We start from the raw sequence: 16224 nt of genomic DNA on the forward strand, positions 1-16224 counted from the left end.
TCTATAGCACGCACAATCCTCGCTCCGCTAGTAGAGATGAGTAAGTCTTTCCTTTGCGTACCTCCTAGTGCGCCTCCGAGGACCACGGAATCCAATTCAAGAAAGATACTTCTATACCCTTCATCAGCGGATTAAAGAACTGGAGGACATCTGTTTGAAAGCAGGGGTCCCGATCCAGACGCATGCGACCCCTGGACGCGAGCAGCCAAGTCGATCCAGCAGGCAAGGAATAGCGGTGGCAGGGGAAACTGAGTCTACTACAGAGTCTACGGCTAGGAATATGGGTTCTACGAGCTTCGAAGTTGGCGAGACACCAAACCATGGGAGACTCGAGCGACCTCAGCAAGGCAAGACCTCGACAGAGAGACCGGCTGGCGAACAACGAGACAGCACAAACCTTCACGAGTCGCCGTTGTTCAACGATAACGAAGGCCACATAACGGGCATGGGCCAGCTTTCGGTCCCAGATGGGGAACCAAAAAGCCGATCAACTCGAGTTCAGTTCTATGGTGGCTCATCCACTGCCTCCCTTATGCGTCTTGCCAGAGAATCGATGCCGTTGCAACTAGCGGATAGTTCGCATGCCGAACCTGCCTTCAATACTAAACTTCAGGATACATTCACCGACCACAGGCTTGACGAATTTGTCATGCCGCCACGAGCCTTGGCAGATCACCTTTTAAACTGCTTTTTTGAAAAGGTCTATATTCTCTATCCTTTCTTCCACCGTCCAAGCTTCGAGGCGGCCTATCGCAACATCTGGTGTGCGGAAGACGAGCCCAAGGCCCCTATAACAGACTTGAGAATTGGATTAGGATCAAAAGCGGATTCCGGATCTAAATCTATTGTCTTTCATTGTGCACTCAATATGATCTTTGCTCTCGGCTGTCACTTCGCAGATATTGCACCTGATGAACGTGAGCCTGTCGCCCATTCCTTCTTTCTCCGAGCGAAACGCTTCATTGGGCTTGATATTCTCGAATTAAACACTCTTGGCGTTGTTCAAACATTACTTATCTCAGCTTTGTATTTGCAAAGCTCTCCATATCCCAGTCGATGCTGGAATTCCGTTGGAGTGGCTTGCAGAGTTGCCCTCGGGCTAGGGTTACATGGATCAGATATTCTCGCTTCATTGAAGCCTTTAGAATCTGACATTCGAAGGCGAACCTGGTATGGATGTGTTATGCTAGATATGTTAGTAGTCCCGAAACCCCGTGTTTTCCCCTTCTTGCGCTAATCCAAGGCCTACAGTACCTTGAGCATGACATACGGTATACCGAGCATGACCACCCATCTTGCTCCTGTTCCCCCACCCAGCGACTCGGATACATCTCACGACCAAGGTGATAATGAGGGGCCCTGCTTGATGGCATTCTATATCCAAGCTATCAAGCTCTATGATATACTGGACAGAATTCTAGCGGATGTTTACAAAGCCTGGCGGGGTCGGTCACGTCAAGGTCAACAATCATCGAAATCACCCTGGACCACAAGCCTTGAAGGACTCGACACCGTCCTTGACATTGAAAGGCAGTTGAACTGGTTTGAAACTAATGTTCCTTCTTTTCTTAAGTGGAACTCTGCGCCGTCTGCAACGTATACGGAGAGACAGTCAAACCTAGCAATTACACAGCAGCGAAATGTGCTTCACGCCAGGTGGGTTTTTCGATTTTTTCTAAATATTATAGAAGCTCCTTTTCTCATAGGCTAGCACAGGTATATTCATCTACACCTACTGCTCTACCGACCTATGTTCACTCAGTTGTATTCTGAGACAGTAAGACAGCGAGAATCCGGAAGCACGGACAGGGGCAGGGATGGGAATGAGTGGCAAGCCAACTGGACCTCCGATAAGATACCGACGCAGAGTATTCTATATTCCTCCATGTCCAGCAAATGCGCCACCGCTTGTGTGATGTCAGCCATTGATCTTACTCATTTAGTTCATGAGACATATCAAACCAACGTCGCTGATGCGTGGTGGTACAATGGATTTTGTATGTGTTTTTCGATGGTACCTTTTTCTCTTGCTGATACTAACCACCCAACCAACGTGGTTTCTAACAGATGTATCAACCGCCGCAATAGTCCTGCTCATGTCATTCTCCGCCCCGTCTATACTAGACTCAATCGCGATAAACAAGGCGCGAAATGCCTGGCGCGAAGCAACTACGATCCTCGCGTATATGGCTACATTCAGCCGGTCTGCCAGCAACACACTTCAATTTCTCGAAGCAGCTTGTCGTCAAACAGTAGCAGCAGTACCAAGTGATTCACATTCACATTCACAACAGCCAGGGGCGGAACTTGCAGGTGATGCTTCGTCGCAGATTCCAAACAACATCCTCCAGTCTTATGATACATACGATCATCCAGATAACAGCGACCTAACACAAGCCCCCTTCTTCAACTGGGAAGAAGTTGCTGAAAATTTGGGACCGAGTCTTGACGATTTAGGGTTCTTGACTCGTGTTGACTTTCCCAATAGTTTTGGGTTGGACTGAAGCGGATACTGTCTTCTGGGAACCTTCTACTGAGATATTCTTATATGGTCCTGCCTCCAAACGGATTGCACCTCAGTCTTAGTGTTGTCACAACGAGGTAGGGGCCGCCGACCTCAACACAGCTGATCGTGTGCGATCGTTTGTATGAAATCTCTCCTGTATGCATATAGTTGGAACATTTTTGAGATTTATTTATTAATATATATATATATATACTTTTTTGCGCAAATCATATATACATGCAGCAATGATATAAAGAGTAACCTCAGCACTACATGTACTATCATGTGACCCAACTAAACCCTAATTCTCTAAAATCCCTAGTACCCAGCTGAGACACACCATTTACAGACGCAAAAAATATCGAGACATTACCCAAGTGACTTCTGAGTCGGTCCCTTTGGTCGTGTTTGGCCATCTTCATTTAAGCACCTCTTCGTCCCCTGATTCTACCCGCGGCGATCCCACCCCACCACGTTCGTCCCATGAATCCAATCCATCAACCCAATAGTCCCATAATTAACACGAAATTTCTCGTGGTGCAAATCATGCAGTTCTGCTGGGGGCAGTTTCAAAAAGTCATACCCGCTATGGTCTGCTGCGGCCTCCCAGAGCTCAAAGATGCTGAAGGCCAAGAATGAGAGAAAATGCGTACCTTTAAGGTACAAAGGGAGTGTAATAGGCAGCACGTTGGCGAAAAGATGCTCAACCGGGTGAGCGTACTCGGCGGCAAAAGCAACGGGCGTGATGTACTTATGGTGCATCTTGTGAATGTAGACGTAGATTCTGGGGTGGTGCAAGGCTCGGTGAACGTAGTAAAAGAGGACTTCGCGGGCTAGCAGGCCGAAGAGGAAGTCCGCAACGAAAGTCGTTAAAGATGGCAAAGTTGGAGCCATCTCGAGATAGGAGTGGTTGAAATCGGTCATGTAATGACTTAGGAAATGAAGGGTTGCTAACCAGGCGTGGTTTGAGAGGCAGATTACAACGCAGTGCCGGATTTGCTGCGGTTTTGGTTGCCGGCGGGCACCCTGGATCTTATGACGCTGGGAGAATTTCGGAAACAGGGTATCTATCATCAAATACACAGTTGCTGGGACGATAAACCCGATAACTTGGCCGAAGACGCTTCCCATGAATTCGATCATTCCAGGCTTGTATGTTGTGCTAATATGAGCCCAGGCTCCCTCCAGCTGTGTGTGAACACCCATGGTACTTTGCTTTGCTAATACAGCTGTATGGAAAATTATGGATGCTATTTGAGGCCGTGGTCTTTCTTATTTGAGAATTTTCGTGCTGTTATTTGAAGACTCTCTACAGAGGAAATGACGGACCCGACCCGGGGATCCGGAAGACACCCGGCTGTTGATCAAGCAGCCCTAATTGACCGGATTCGACCCGGAAGACAAAATCAAGGTTCTTGAGAATATGCCCTGGCTACACTCCATGTTGAGGTATTTTTCCTGGTGACAGAACGATTATCAAGTACGCATGGTCAACACAGACGCCTGGTCTAAAAGATCTCGGTTGCTCGCTGTCAATTCAGTTGCTTTTCTAAAAGAGCTGATGTCGAAATCTATGTAATGTCACAGGAAGCCCCGATCACCACCTACTCGATATGGTTTTCTTTAAATAAAATTTCATGACCGAGCAAGTCGGTTTTGGTTTTTAGGCGAAGGTTGAGATGCACTGTAATCTCCTGCTAGGTTCATAAAGCCAGAAGCGCCCAGGCTTGTAGGGAGACGTAGGTCTGGAATCAAGTTTCAGAACAAAAAAAGGCATGCATTGGAGGCTGCCTTGCCATAGGTCTCAAATCCTACACTCTTGATATCGGAAATTCGAGGATGACGCCATTTTGGTGGTTCAATAGATGAATGATTCCTATTGTTATTTATAGTTTCTCCACACTTCCATGCAGAGGATTAGTGTTTTATTGCCATCCAATCCCATTTACTGCTCCGGTTTTGATCGATTTGTATGCTTGGTTTCAGCCAATAGGAGCCTTTGGGTCTTCTCTCATTGTGCCTGGTTGTAGTGAATATCGAACAATAGCATCAATACTACACAAGAACCCGGAACTCTTACATGTAATTTGGGGCGGCATACGATTATTTTTTTGCTAAATAATATTTGAAAAAAAAAAAAGGTTCCTTTATCTCTTATTCCTTTTACAGATAGATTTTCTACAATAATTAAGCGTACAGAAATTCGATAAATCATGAATGCTGGTACGACACGTGACGTCCGCATTCGGACTAGACGATGTGCATCGCTAATATAACCGGAAAAAGGCCGACGCGAGGAGCGCCGTCATTGATCATTGATTTGCCCGACTGTCTTAGCGCCGACACGTCTTTTTGCTCGCCGCTCGCCTGCTACTCGCCCCCTAGCCCAGCAAGTGCGTAATATTCGACTAATTAACGATTGCTCACGGCCAAGCTGTCCAACGAGAACTATCCAATCGCCCGTGGTCAAATAAAACTCTCCGTCCGGCAAAGAGCCGCAGGGATCACGTCGCGCGCCTCACCAGATCGCCCGCGTCGCCGCCTCAGCCATTCAGGGAACTCGTGAATCACCTCTCAGCCGCTGATTCTGATTGACTTCTTTTCCTTTCGATCAATCTTCTTCGTTCTTTTCTTTTCTTTTTCGATCGCGATTTCTTTTCCAAATCGACCTCGTTCTTCACGCGCGCTCGGCGCTGGTTTCTTGCCGCAGCCATGGTATCGCGAAAGCGTGCTCACTCCGAGATGGAGGCAGAGCCGGTCAAAAAGGCGGAGGACCAGAGCTTGTTACAAAAGATTCGAAACTGCTGGGAGTTTTCCTCTCTCATGCAGTATATCTTCATCTTTGGGAAGGTCATGAAGATTGATGAAGACTTTGGTATCGAGGTACTGTCCACCCTGAAATCATTTTCCGTGTTATTCAAGGCGCAACTTGAATATCGTCGCCTAATGCTGTACCCATGGGGTTCGTATCGCCAAATATGGCTAGGGCTAACTGTTTCGTCATCAGGACTTGGAAATGGAATGCCTCAAACCAGAAGCGTCAGACAAGCTTATGGATATCGGACTATCGCTACTCAAATTCGTCTCGTCGCATCGGGGACTATCGTATGTGTTACCTGTCGCTAAATGTTGTTGTGCACATAGAAATTAACCAGTGTCGCTCTGATGAACAGGTTCGAAAATTTCGACGAATACACGCGTCGGCAGTACAATGCGAAAGCCCCCCACCTCGTGAATCCCTTTGGTTACGATGAAGAGCCGAACAAGTTTAGGGATTTTGACGTCTTTTTGAAATTGCAAGTGCTACACAGACTATCGCAATGGACATTGTGGAATCCGGATCGCATTCGCGAAAAGATGCCCGAGCAGAAGGAAACAGAACAGACGCAATGGGTTTGTTACCAGCTTCTGAATTACTTTTTTCCCTGCTAATATCTTATAGAGAGTCGAGGAATTTGGCTGGGATAGCGACGACCGGAGTTACTATGTTCTAGATGACAACCGTTTGTATCGCCGCAGTGATCCCCCCATCCCCGCCGCCGCCCCTGCGAGACCGAAAGCGAATTCCAAGAAAGCCAAGGCTGCCGCGAGATCCTCTAAGCGAAGGAGAGTCTCCACCCGCTCTGAGGCAGATAATGAAGAGGAGACAGAAAACGGCCAGGATGCTAGCGAAGACCCCTCCGGCGGGTTTAAATGGGAATGCATTGCGGTCTCCCTTCCGGAATATCAGGAATTTATCGAGTCGTTTCGCAAGACGAGAGACCCGAACGAGAAATCGCTGAGAGATCGACTCATTGAAGGTGTTTTACCAATTCTCGAAAAGGCACAAGAGGCGGAAGAGCGCAAACGCCAGAAACGAGACAAGGAGCTTTTCAATCTACAACTTATAGCCGGGGCCAAACGATCTAGTCGTCTACAAGAGAAGCATGACAAAGAGCGACGAGACAAAGAAGCTGAGGAGGCCGTTCGCAAGCACGAGCTAGAACTTGCTGCTGCCAGGAAGGATCAAGAAAACCAACGCAAGATGGAGGACGAGAGGCAGAACCGGATTATGACGCGTGAGCGCCGAATCAAGGACCGGGAAACAAAGCGTATTCTACAGGAAGAGGAAATGAACCGGCTTGAAGAAGAACAGAAGAAGCTCGAGTCTGGCGAAGGACGAGTTTCAGAGAGGCACCTCAAGGCTGAAATGGACAAGCGCAAGAAAGAGTTGGAGGAGCTTGCAGAAGAGGACCAATGGATCTTTGACTGCGCTGGCTGTGGTGTTCATGGAGAAAATATTGTCAGTCATTTTTATGCCATTATCTATATCATCGTCTCGCACATGCTAACTGGTTCTACAGGATGATGGTTCTCACAGCGTTGCTTGCGACCGCTGCAACGTCTGGCAGCACAGCAAATGTCTCGGAATTTCGCAGGAGGAAGCCGAGAAAGACGATTTCCATTTGGTATGCAATGACTGCAAGCGCCGTGAAGAAGAGGCCAAGCGGCCCAAGATACCTCCGCTCAAGTTCCGTATCGGATCTGCATCGCCAGCAACAGCTAAAGCTCCTGCAAAGAAAGAAGAGCAGAGTCCTTTGGTCCCAAAGACTTCACAGCCACTGTCTACTGCGGCTACAAACATCCCCCAGCCGGCGCTGCTACCACATCGTGCCCAATCCAATGGCGCTCATCCTCCGTCGCCAGAACGCCGTTCCCAACCGAGTTCCAACGGCCAGCACCTATCATTTGACACTTTTGCAGCGCCTGCATCGCCGTCCAAAGTACCAACAGCATCCCCATCCAAGGCATCAATTGGACCGGCATCATCCCCGTTGGGTCTTCCACCGCAGCCAGCGTTTAACCAACACTACCCCCAACAGCCAGTCCAAAGATCGTCTTCCGCATTGCAAGACATTCTTTCCGGCAACCCCTTATCGTCACACCGCCCATCTTCCTCCCATTCGATGCAAAGCCAGGCGCATCCATCGCCGATCCAGAATCGTCCGTCCATGTCACCGACCCAGGGCAATCGTGACGTCGGCCCTCTGGCTGGATTTCCTCACTCTACGCCAGCAAACGGATCACTGCCGTCGACACCGTTTGGCCAGCACATGGCGGCTCGGCCACAGGTGCCTCTTTCGTCTAGCTTCGACCGACGCACGTCGTTTTCTGATTCGTTTTCGTATGCAACTCCTCCGCCGCCCGGACCTCAGAGTAATCTGACGCTGTCGGGTCTCAGTCCGACCAAGAACTCGAATTCACCGCGGCCTGTCACTGCAGGTAGCGGCGTCGGAAGCGCTGCTATACTGCCGCCAATTCACCGACTAGAGCCAAGCCCTAAACTAATGGGACGCAGCTCCGCGGACGCTCCCATCCCACCGCCAGTGAAAATGATGACACCCGAGCAGGAGGAACGGCGCCAGCGCGAAAACCAGGCTGCCGCCGCCGCTGCAGCAGCAGCAGGGTTGGATCCTGGCTCTCGGGCTTCGTTGCCTTCGCTGGCGTCGTGGCCGGATGTACAACAGCGGCAGTGAGGGGGATGTGATTGGGGGGAAGTTTTGAGACCTTCCATGCCGGGCAGCTTGTGCATATAATTTTTGTATTTTTCGTGTTTTTCCTTTTTTTTTTCTCTTTTTTTTTTCTCTTTTTTTTTTAAAGGGGCATTTTTCGCCTGTGTTGAATGGAGCTAGAATACTTTTTTTTCCCTGCGGCGGTTGGATTGTTTTATTTCTTTTTTCTTTGGCCTTTCTGATTTGTTGGTGGATGCAGCACACATTTGGTAGTGTTTTTTATTATTATTATGATACATCACATTTGATAGAGATTCGCCTAGCGCGGATAGCATTAAAAGACATCAGTTATAGTATATTATAGTATTCAATATTATAAGTACTATTATATATTAGTAGATATACTAGTCAATTATATATATTCAACATCAACTGGCTACGTATGTAGGCATATGCTTCAAATGTTTAAATAAATAGTACCAGTTGACTACCATAGACGATTATAAATTGATAAATATATAATGAACGACATCTGCACCCGGTGCACATCAATGTGCCGTTGACTGTTTACACAATCGCCGTTTTCAAACGTTCCACAGACCTACCTAACCTGACCTCACATGCATACAAGTAATAAAACTTATTCCCTCGTTCCAGGATATCCACCAAATTATCGAAAAATGATGCCGTCTGCTCTCTCGAGCAGCGCACAGCCTGGAAGCCTGGACCATATCCGCCAACGCCTCAAGTGCTCCGCCGCCAGGCCACTTCTACAAGCCGTTAGCTCTTCCTAACAGTTGAACCCCCCCCCCCCCCCTCTTCCCCGGATCTCAGTATAGGCGATTTTGTTCCCTGTCTCAGCTAAGATGCACTGCCACATGTTCCACAAGCTCAGTTCGTCGTCGAAATATGTTACAGTTACATGTAACAATCGCGGTCGGCCTCCGAAATAGACTGGGGCCTTGCAGAAATACCTCAGTGCTAGTCAGAACGCAGGCGAATGGACAAGTGAGAGCAACGCGTAAGGTAAAAAAAAATTCTCCAGATGAATTGATAATTGATACCCAAAAAAAATAAAATATACAAATCTTCACACTCATCTGCAAACGAACAACTGTCATACCTACCACCCACCTACGCTGCAACTCGGCCCAAAGACAGCAAAAGATCTACATCATTTAATATGTACATAGTATGTATGTAGAAGAATCCGGTCCGTGTTTAAGAGAGAGAGAGGGGGAGAAAGAAAAAAAAGAAATATAACCAAATTTCCACGTCTGTGCAACCCCAGCGAGATAAGATATCAATCCATGCTTTGTGGCTGGCTGGGGGGCTGGCTGCCGGGCGCCTTAATGCACATGTGCACAGCATATATGTACATGTAGGCGATATTCGAATTCTCTTCCAGAGATTCGGAACGAGTACGTAGTATACCGAAATGAATACAAATGGTCCGAAGAAGTCCGTTGGATTACATAGATATTGTAAGGCAGGCATGCCTATCTTGGGCCGAGAAAACGGGTTCGTAGAATTAAGCACTTGAGCATAGGACGGCAGGAAGTCCGAGGAATGGACACATCATATATTTTCTTTTCCCCTTAAGATCGTGTAGCATGCCGCGGCTGAACTACGTAGTCTATCTAATCATACTCGAGGAGCACTGACTGACTTCCCATGTGTATTCCTCAGGTATATACTAGTTGACATCTCGGAGTATACATGTACGAAAATATACATACATTATCTACTAAACGAAACACACCCAAAAAAAGAGGGTAGTATGATTGCACCCTCGTACAAGGGAAAAAAAAAAACAGCAGTCGATCGTAATTTGACGGCGTGTTGTCGTGCGAGATTATTATTGATTAGGGGACACGGGTACACAAACTCCGTCTTGAGTCCGTCCTACCTCCGTCGCCGCCTACCAGAACCAGAACCAGAGTGTTGGGTACACTATTGCCTGCACATGCATACGTGTTCAGTCACGAGAATTAATAATGCCGCTCACCGGCTATCCTCGCTCATCGTGCTAATTACCGTAACTGAATACGCAATCGGGTAAGTAGAACAGCGAAGGGCCGAGAGGCCGAGCGTAGGCCGAAGAGAGTTAAAAATAAAAAATAAATAAACCAACAACATTCATAACGGCGCGCTCTAATGCGTCAGAACCGTTTTTTTCTGGGGGGTGGGAGGGGGGCTGATACGGGGTTTGGTGGTATGTAAAGGTAATCACCTAAATTAATCACAATGTTTGGGTTGCTCCGTGGTAGATTCGCTAGAATTTCGGAGAGGAGCGTTGCCACTTACATTATCCAGAATGGAAAAAAAGTGACAGCGAGAGAGAGAGAGAGAGAGAGTTAAGGGAAGAAGGGTGATCTCCGGATTAGGAAGGAGCCAGATTCCCCAAAGTTGGGGCGTTATTATTATTTCCCCTTCAAAGTTCACCCTCGATGATTTGCTTGCTGCTTGCCGCCCGACCTAGAGCAAAAGTGAAGCGGGAGTATATAACGCTCCACGATCTGGGCAAATAGGAAGACAAGCCGTCGTACCGTTGACGCGAAGGGAAAAAAAATTATTTAAAAAGTCGCTCAAAACCAAACGAACCTCGCATTAGTGTGCGGGCCCGTTCTGGAAGGTGGGATGCGGCGTCAACGAATCAGCAGCCCGGAAAATAGACGCGCGCGCGAAAAAAAAAAAAAAAAAAAAAAAAAAAAAAGGTAGATACGGAAATAATGATAGGCGTGTTACAACCTGGGCGCCCTGAGTCAGTTGACATTGGGAAAATGCGCTTGGCCCGATTAAGCAGTACCTTTGGTGGTTCGCGACCTCGAGGCCCCACATGGCAGGCGTCCCGAGATTTGGTTCGTCCAGTAGCGCGGCTGCGGGTGGCACCAAGTGGGGCTACGACTTCGAGTTCCCCGCGTCCCGTACCAAATTTCATACAGCTGAGGCGCTAACCTTATCTGGGATAGAGTAGCTGCAGGCTTAGCCCGTGGGCCCCATTGTGGAGCCTGGCTTTGCTTCGGAGTCGCAACGATTGGCTGATCCGGGGAGGATGCATTTTCCCTAGCCGCCACGTATCTGATGTGATTGGGAGCGTCGCCTAGCTGGACCGGGATGCCCTCTTTAGGATACCAGGTAACTATGATATCAGTGTACTCCAATAACAAACCGACACCGTGTGCTTGCAGTGGCTCTTGCTCGTTGGACACGAGCTGCCGGATTTGCACGCCCCACTTTCTGTCAGTTGTAACTTGTCAGTAGTATGTAGTACTGCGCGTATTGGGTCCTACGGAGTACACGGTAAAAAAAGTAGTAACGAGCATGTCCGAGTCGCCCAATCAACAACTACACGTCACGATGTGCATCTTAGTCTGAAAGTGTAATTCTACAATACTCCCGTGTACGGAAGTACGGAGATACGAAGTAACGAGCACTAGTTCTAACGGGCAGCCGTGATCGTCATTTAGTCATGTTGCTATCTCTGCGGAGACCAATCAGATGGGCGGCGGGGGAGTTCGGGCAATATTCCATGAAGCCAAATTTCATGCGTGCCTCCGATCATTCATGATCTACAAACTTGACAATTAGGATACTTATTTTTTTCGTGCCACTTTTTCAGTAGTGTCTGGATCGAGGTCCTCGTAATTTCCTTTTCCTCCTAGTTTTTAAATCCGCCGTAGACAGGGCAGCTGATATGGGAAGTGACGGATTTAGTCTAAGTTGATTAAGCAACCCATTTGCCGATACCCCAGGTTACCAGACTTAGCCTCACGAACCATGCAATGATCAACCGCAGGGAAGGGAAGATAGATCTAGGCCTAGTTCTGAGTAATACCACTACGCCATGTAGATATCCCGCCTCCGTATCTGTATGATTCACCACCATCTGGGGCAAACTAAAATAAACCAAAAACTCAGAAACTTCGACAAAATCTCTCATCTTTTTTTCCCTCTCGGAGTCTACACGCGATCCAACGGGAGGGGCTGGTATAGAGTCAAGGTCATTGTTTTGCCATGTGCACTGCACACCCTCTAAAAGAGAGGGCATGAAAGAAAGCTTTCTCTAGACTGGCGATCCGGAAGCTTACCGCATCGTTCCGGAGATGTTCTATTTTTTTGGTCAAGATTTATGATTGAATTCAGCGTTCTATTTCTGAAACAATGAAACGTATTTTTATCTGTTTTGTTGTCGTTGTTGCTGTTCTTGTCTAGAGGGGATGTGGTTTCGAGTTGACACATGTGTCAACTGGAGTCTTTATCAATATTAGATCAGGTGCATTAGCCATATGTCTGTGAGGCTCGATTAGGACATGATCGTTCATTGAGAGCAAGATGCAAAACAAAGTAAAGAGAGCATTCTTCATACCATATTCGCAGGCTAGTGAAATCGAATAAGCAAATACATACAACGTGCAGTGCTCCTTGCATGTGCATTCCGTACCGATATGACATCTGTCAGATCAGGATAAAGTTTCCGGCGGGCACATGGCCAGTCCCGTGTGGCCTGCGCGCCGGTGGAGCCGTATCTTACCGCGGCATCTTACACTTCCGGTATGGCATACGAGAACTATAGTTCTGACAGTCGTACTTCTATATTTGCTTACTTGCGTCCAGCACCGAGTGCAAACATGCTATATTTACTAGCCTATATTTACGTTCTAACGGGCTCGCCCTGGCCCGTGCGTGTCCCTTACATTTGATGGTGTAGGCTGGCTGCTTCCGGCTCGCGTGTAGCATGGTGAAACTCGACAAAACAAGACTATCCAGAATGCGTCGGGTTGTGTTCAATGTCCATCTTGATCCAGCGTTTTAACATTGGAGGGTGGCGTTTATATTCTTTGTACAAAAATAGCCCACGAGGGGATGGAGAGGAGGGGCGGGTAAGAAAAAAAAAAACGGCAGGTATTTGTTGGAAACGTGAGCGGAGACATTAAATCAAGATCCGGCCCAGCCTCGCCAACGCGGTGGTGCTTTGCGTGCGCCCGGGCGGTGTTGTTCGTGGCGGAGGGTGAGCGACTGAGATAGGTTGCGCGAGAAGAGACAGGTCGAGAAGCGCGGTGTAGATAGACAGAGAGATATGGGAAATGGGCAATGTTTTTGCCAGCTTTTGCCGGGTGATCTGCGATCTGCTATAATTGGCACTGCCATAGCCCGTACCAAAAATACGGCGACAATACGGGCGATCGGCACGTCGGTCGCCAGCTAGCGGCTAAGTAGCCCTAACAAGCTGGCCAGAGCTGGCGCTTGTGCCGATGCGGCCGCCGGCCTGGTTGGGTCTAAATGGGTTATATAGTGCTGCGGTTGGTCCTAGCTGTGCTAGCTCTATAGCCTCTGTCTGTGTCTCTCTCTCTCTCTCGATCCTCTTCCTCCACCACCACCACAGCTTCTTCTGCACACCGCGATCCTGACATCCTCAGAGGCGTTCCTCACACCGACCGGGCAGCCACTCACGCGCTCTCGTTTCGCTCTCAACAAAGCGTGCGCCAGTTTCAGCCTCTGTTTCCACCTCCACCGCCGCTGTTTCTGGAGCGCGGCGTCTATCTGCGCCCTGGCGGTGCTGTTCACGGTGCGGTTGCCCTGCGTTTCCTGCGCTCCTTCGCTCCTTCCTGCTCGCCTGCTGCTTTCCCGCCCGCTTCTTTCCGCCGTCTTTCCGCCGCGCCTGCCTGGTACAAATAGCGCCGCTTTCTTCTCTCTCTCGCTCGCTCCTCTTCTCTTCTCTCTCCTCTTTCATCACTCTTTGAGATCTCGACTCTGCCTCTGACTCTTGCCTCGGCGCCTCTGATCTTCTCTTTTGACTCCCTTACCCATTGTTCCGCCTCTGTCAATGTCTGCCAGGGCCCCTCCGGCAGAGGCAGACCGCGGTCGCCAGTGGTATCAATTTCAACACGGCGCTGGCAACCCTGTCACCATGTCCCCGCCATCTTCCACCTCACGAATGACATCCCGCCCAGTAAGTTGTGCCCACGCGCTCTCTCCCTCTGAGATGATGCCTGCGTCTAACCACACGCGTGCTCAGACCTATGTCCCACCTCCTGGCTTCTCTCCAGGAACGGTTGCTTCGATGGCTCCGTTACAAATCGACGAGACGGTAGGTATCGAGCAACACCAACTACCCCACCACCCAGAATTGGCTAACCAGAGGAAACCCTAGTCCCAGTACGCATCGACTCCAGAGCTGTCGACCGAGACAGACCTGCTCTCGAACCCGTCGAACAGCGCCAGCATGTTCCCTTCCAACGACTACACCATGCCTGGCGGACAGCCATCAGCATCCACCGCCCCCAAGGTCCGGGTCTTGAAAGCCCCCCGCGTGAGGCGCCGCACCAAGCCTGCCAAAGTCGACCGAGCCTCGAACCCGGTCATCGACAAGCCCCTCAGTGAGCTCACGAAGCACCTCGGCCATATTCCGCTGAAAAACATGCGCCAATGGGCCCATCGAGACACCGAAGAGCGCCTCAGGGAGGTACAAAAGAAGAACGGCAAGATCGCTAGACCCATGAATTCTTTCATGCTTTACCGATCTGCCTATGCCGACCGTACCAAAGAGTGGTGCTCCCAAAACAATCACCAGGTTGTTTCCCGCGTCTCCGGACAGAGCTGGCCCAAGGAGCCGACCCATATCAGAGAAGAGTACGAGTTGCTTGCCCTGATTGAGCGCGACAACCACCAAAAAGCCCACCCGAACTATAAGTTCGCCCCCAACAAGACGCAAACACCGCCAAGGAAGAAACGTCCGCTCCAAGATGAGGCCAGCGAAGGGGAAGAGTCAGATCTGCGCGGCCCCAGCCATTCATCCCCGGCACTCCCCAACAAGATGGCCAGGACCTCGGGCTTGAGTAGCTCGCTTACCAGCCGGGACTCGACCCCCCTAGACACGCACGACAACTTGTTGGAAGGGTACCCCGCTGGAACGTGGCAGCTATCAGGGGGTCGGCCTTTGGTTCCGCAGGTCTTCCCGTCCACCGAAACCGGGTATTTCATGCCTCCCAATCCCAACATGATGAGGGCCCCCGATGAGGGTCATCCTCCTTCAGGAGCAGGTCTGATGACTGGCCATTACGGCACCTCCACCAGTCTGGTCGGCATCCCGGGCGGTGTCCACCAAGACCTTGTGCGGTCTTATCCAAACGGCCATGCGGTCAGCCATATGGAAGAGCCGCAACTCGATCCGCAGCTCCTCAGCTCGGATGTTGCCCCAGGCGAGCTGCGCGCATTCAACCGCCAGAACTTTCCTTACTGGCAGGGCGGCCAGGATCTTGGCTCGTACCTTCCTCTCGCGGGCAACCTGAGTTTCGACCACGTAAATTATGCCAACACCCCGGGCATAGACGAAAACGGCGACATCTGGGCGGGGTGTGAAGACGCGGCATCGGAAGTCGGCAAGGACTTGGATGGCTGGCTCCAACAGTCGACATACCCTTCCCAGTAGGGCTTTTCTTCTTTTCTTCTTTTCTTCTCTCTTTGAATCATCGCTTGTGAATTGTTGCTTGTTGCTTTTGAATCATCGCTTTTGAATTAATGCTTTTGAACGACTGTCATGAACTAGGACGGAGTTTGGTGTCGGGTATGCTATTTTGGCCTGGGAGATACCCTCGTTGGATGAGAGCGCGCTCCATCTTACCTCATTCATCATCTCCGGTTCATCATTTCAACGCAATTTGACCGATTTGTTTGACTGATTTGATATTTTGTTCTCATCTTTGTGGTTTGTTATTGACATCTTTTTTCTGAAACTTTTTTTTCTGGAAGTTTTTCTCTGGATGTTCTTTCCCTGGATGTTCTTTCTCTGGATACTCTTTCTCTGGATGTTCTTCTTTTCTCTGGATGTGTTATTTTCTTCTGGCTTTAATTTTGACCGATTACGGTCTCTAATCGCAGCAGCATCGTGGATCCGGACTTCTACTTTGGGAGGCTTTCTTTCTTTTCAGGCGGGCGGCTCAAACTGATATGAACAGATGGCGGTCAGTAGACAGACACAGCAATGTATGTAGCGCATCCAATTTGGATGGTTGGCGTTTTAGGCAGAAGTACACACAATAAGCATTGAATGTTTTGATATATGTTGTTGTCATCATGCAAGGTTAAGCCAAGCTCTAGGCAAAGCCCGACAAACGCCGGGCGGTGCCTGAGGCTGCAGCTGTCTATATTAGGTCTAGTGCCTCGACGCGTCTTTACTCTTTCTTGCCCCGCCCTTTAATTATCCCATAACGACGATTCACGACA

At 49.3% G+C, this 16224-nt stretch overlaps 5 protein-coding genes across 5 annotated transcripts; 3 read left to right on the top strand and 2 right to left on the bottom strand.

The window, feature by feature from the left end:
- Window positions 1–280: 280 nt before the first annotated feature.
- On the top strand, window positions 281–2504 carry TRUGW13939_02964 (uncharacterized protein; the record flags this gene model as incomplete). The annotated part of the gene is made up of 5 exons (XM_035486150.1): window positions 281–1194; window positions 1252–1656; window positions 1707–1716; window positions 1787–1997; window positions 2068–2504. The coding sequence occupies 5 exons, from the start codon at window positions 281–283 to the stop codon at window positions 2502–2504; spliced, it is 1977 nt and encodes a 658-aa protein (XP_035342043.1).
- Window positions 2505–2953: 449 nt separating this feature from the next.
- Window positions 2954–3712, bottom strand: TRUGW13939_02965 (uncharacterized protein; the record flags this gene model as incomplete). Its single annotated transcript, XM_035486151.1, has 1 exon — window positions 2954–3712. One exon carries the CDS (start codon window positions 3710–3712, stop codon window positions 2954–2956), a length of 759 nt encoding a protein of 252 aa, XP_035342044.1.
- A 1506-nt stretch (window positions 3713–5218) lies between these two features.
- Window positions 5219–8022, top strand: TRUGW13939_02966 (uncharacterized protein; the record flags this gene model as incomplete). The annotated part of the gene is made up of 5 exons (XM_035486152.1): window positions 5219–5389; window positions 5514–5611; window positions 5680–5899; window positions 5949–6788; window positions 6850–8022. 5 exons carry the CDS (start codon window positions 5219–5221, stop codon window positions 8020–8022), a joined length of 2502 nt encoding a protein of 833 aa, XP_035342045.1.
- Window positions 8023–13210: 5188 nt separating this feature from the next.
- TRUGW13939_02967 (uncharacterized protein) lies at window positions 13211–13732 on the bottom strand (the record flags this gene model as incomplete). The annotated part of the gene is made up of 2 exons (XM_035486153.1): window positions 13211–13323; window positions 13453–13732. The coding sequence occupies 2 exons, from the start codon at window positions 13730–13732 to the stop codon at window positions 13211–13213; spliced, it is 393 nt and encodes a 130-aa protein (XP_035342046.1).
- A 93-nt stretch (window positions 13733–13825) lies between these two features.
- TRUGW13939_02968 (uncharacterized protein) lies at window positions 13826–15430 on the top strand (the record flags this gene model as incomplete). Its single annotated transcript, XM_035486154.1, has 3 exons — window positions 13826–13951; window positions 14018–14089; window positions 14153–15430. The coding sequence occupies 3 exons, from the start codon at window positions 13826–13828 to the stop codon at window positions 15428–15430; spliced, it is 1476 nt and encodes a 491-aa protein (XP_035342047.1).
- Between the last annotated feature and the right edge of the window lie 794 nt (window positions 15431–16224).

Source organism: Talaromyces rugulosus, chromosome II, assembly GCF_013368755.1.
Source record: "Talaromyces rugulosus chromosome II, complete sequence".
Lineage (NCBI taxonomy): Eukaryota > Fungi > Ascomycota > Eurotiomycetes > Eurotiales > Trichocomaceae > Talaromyces > Talaromyces rugulosus.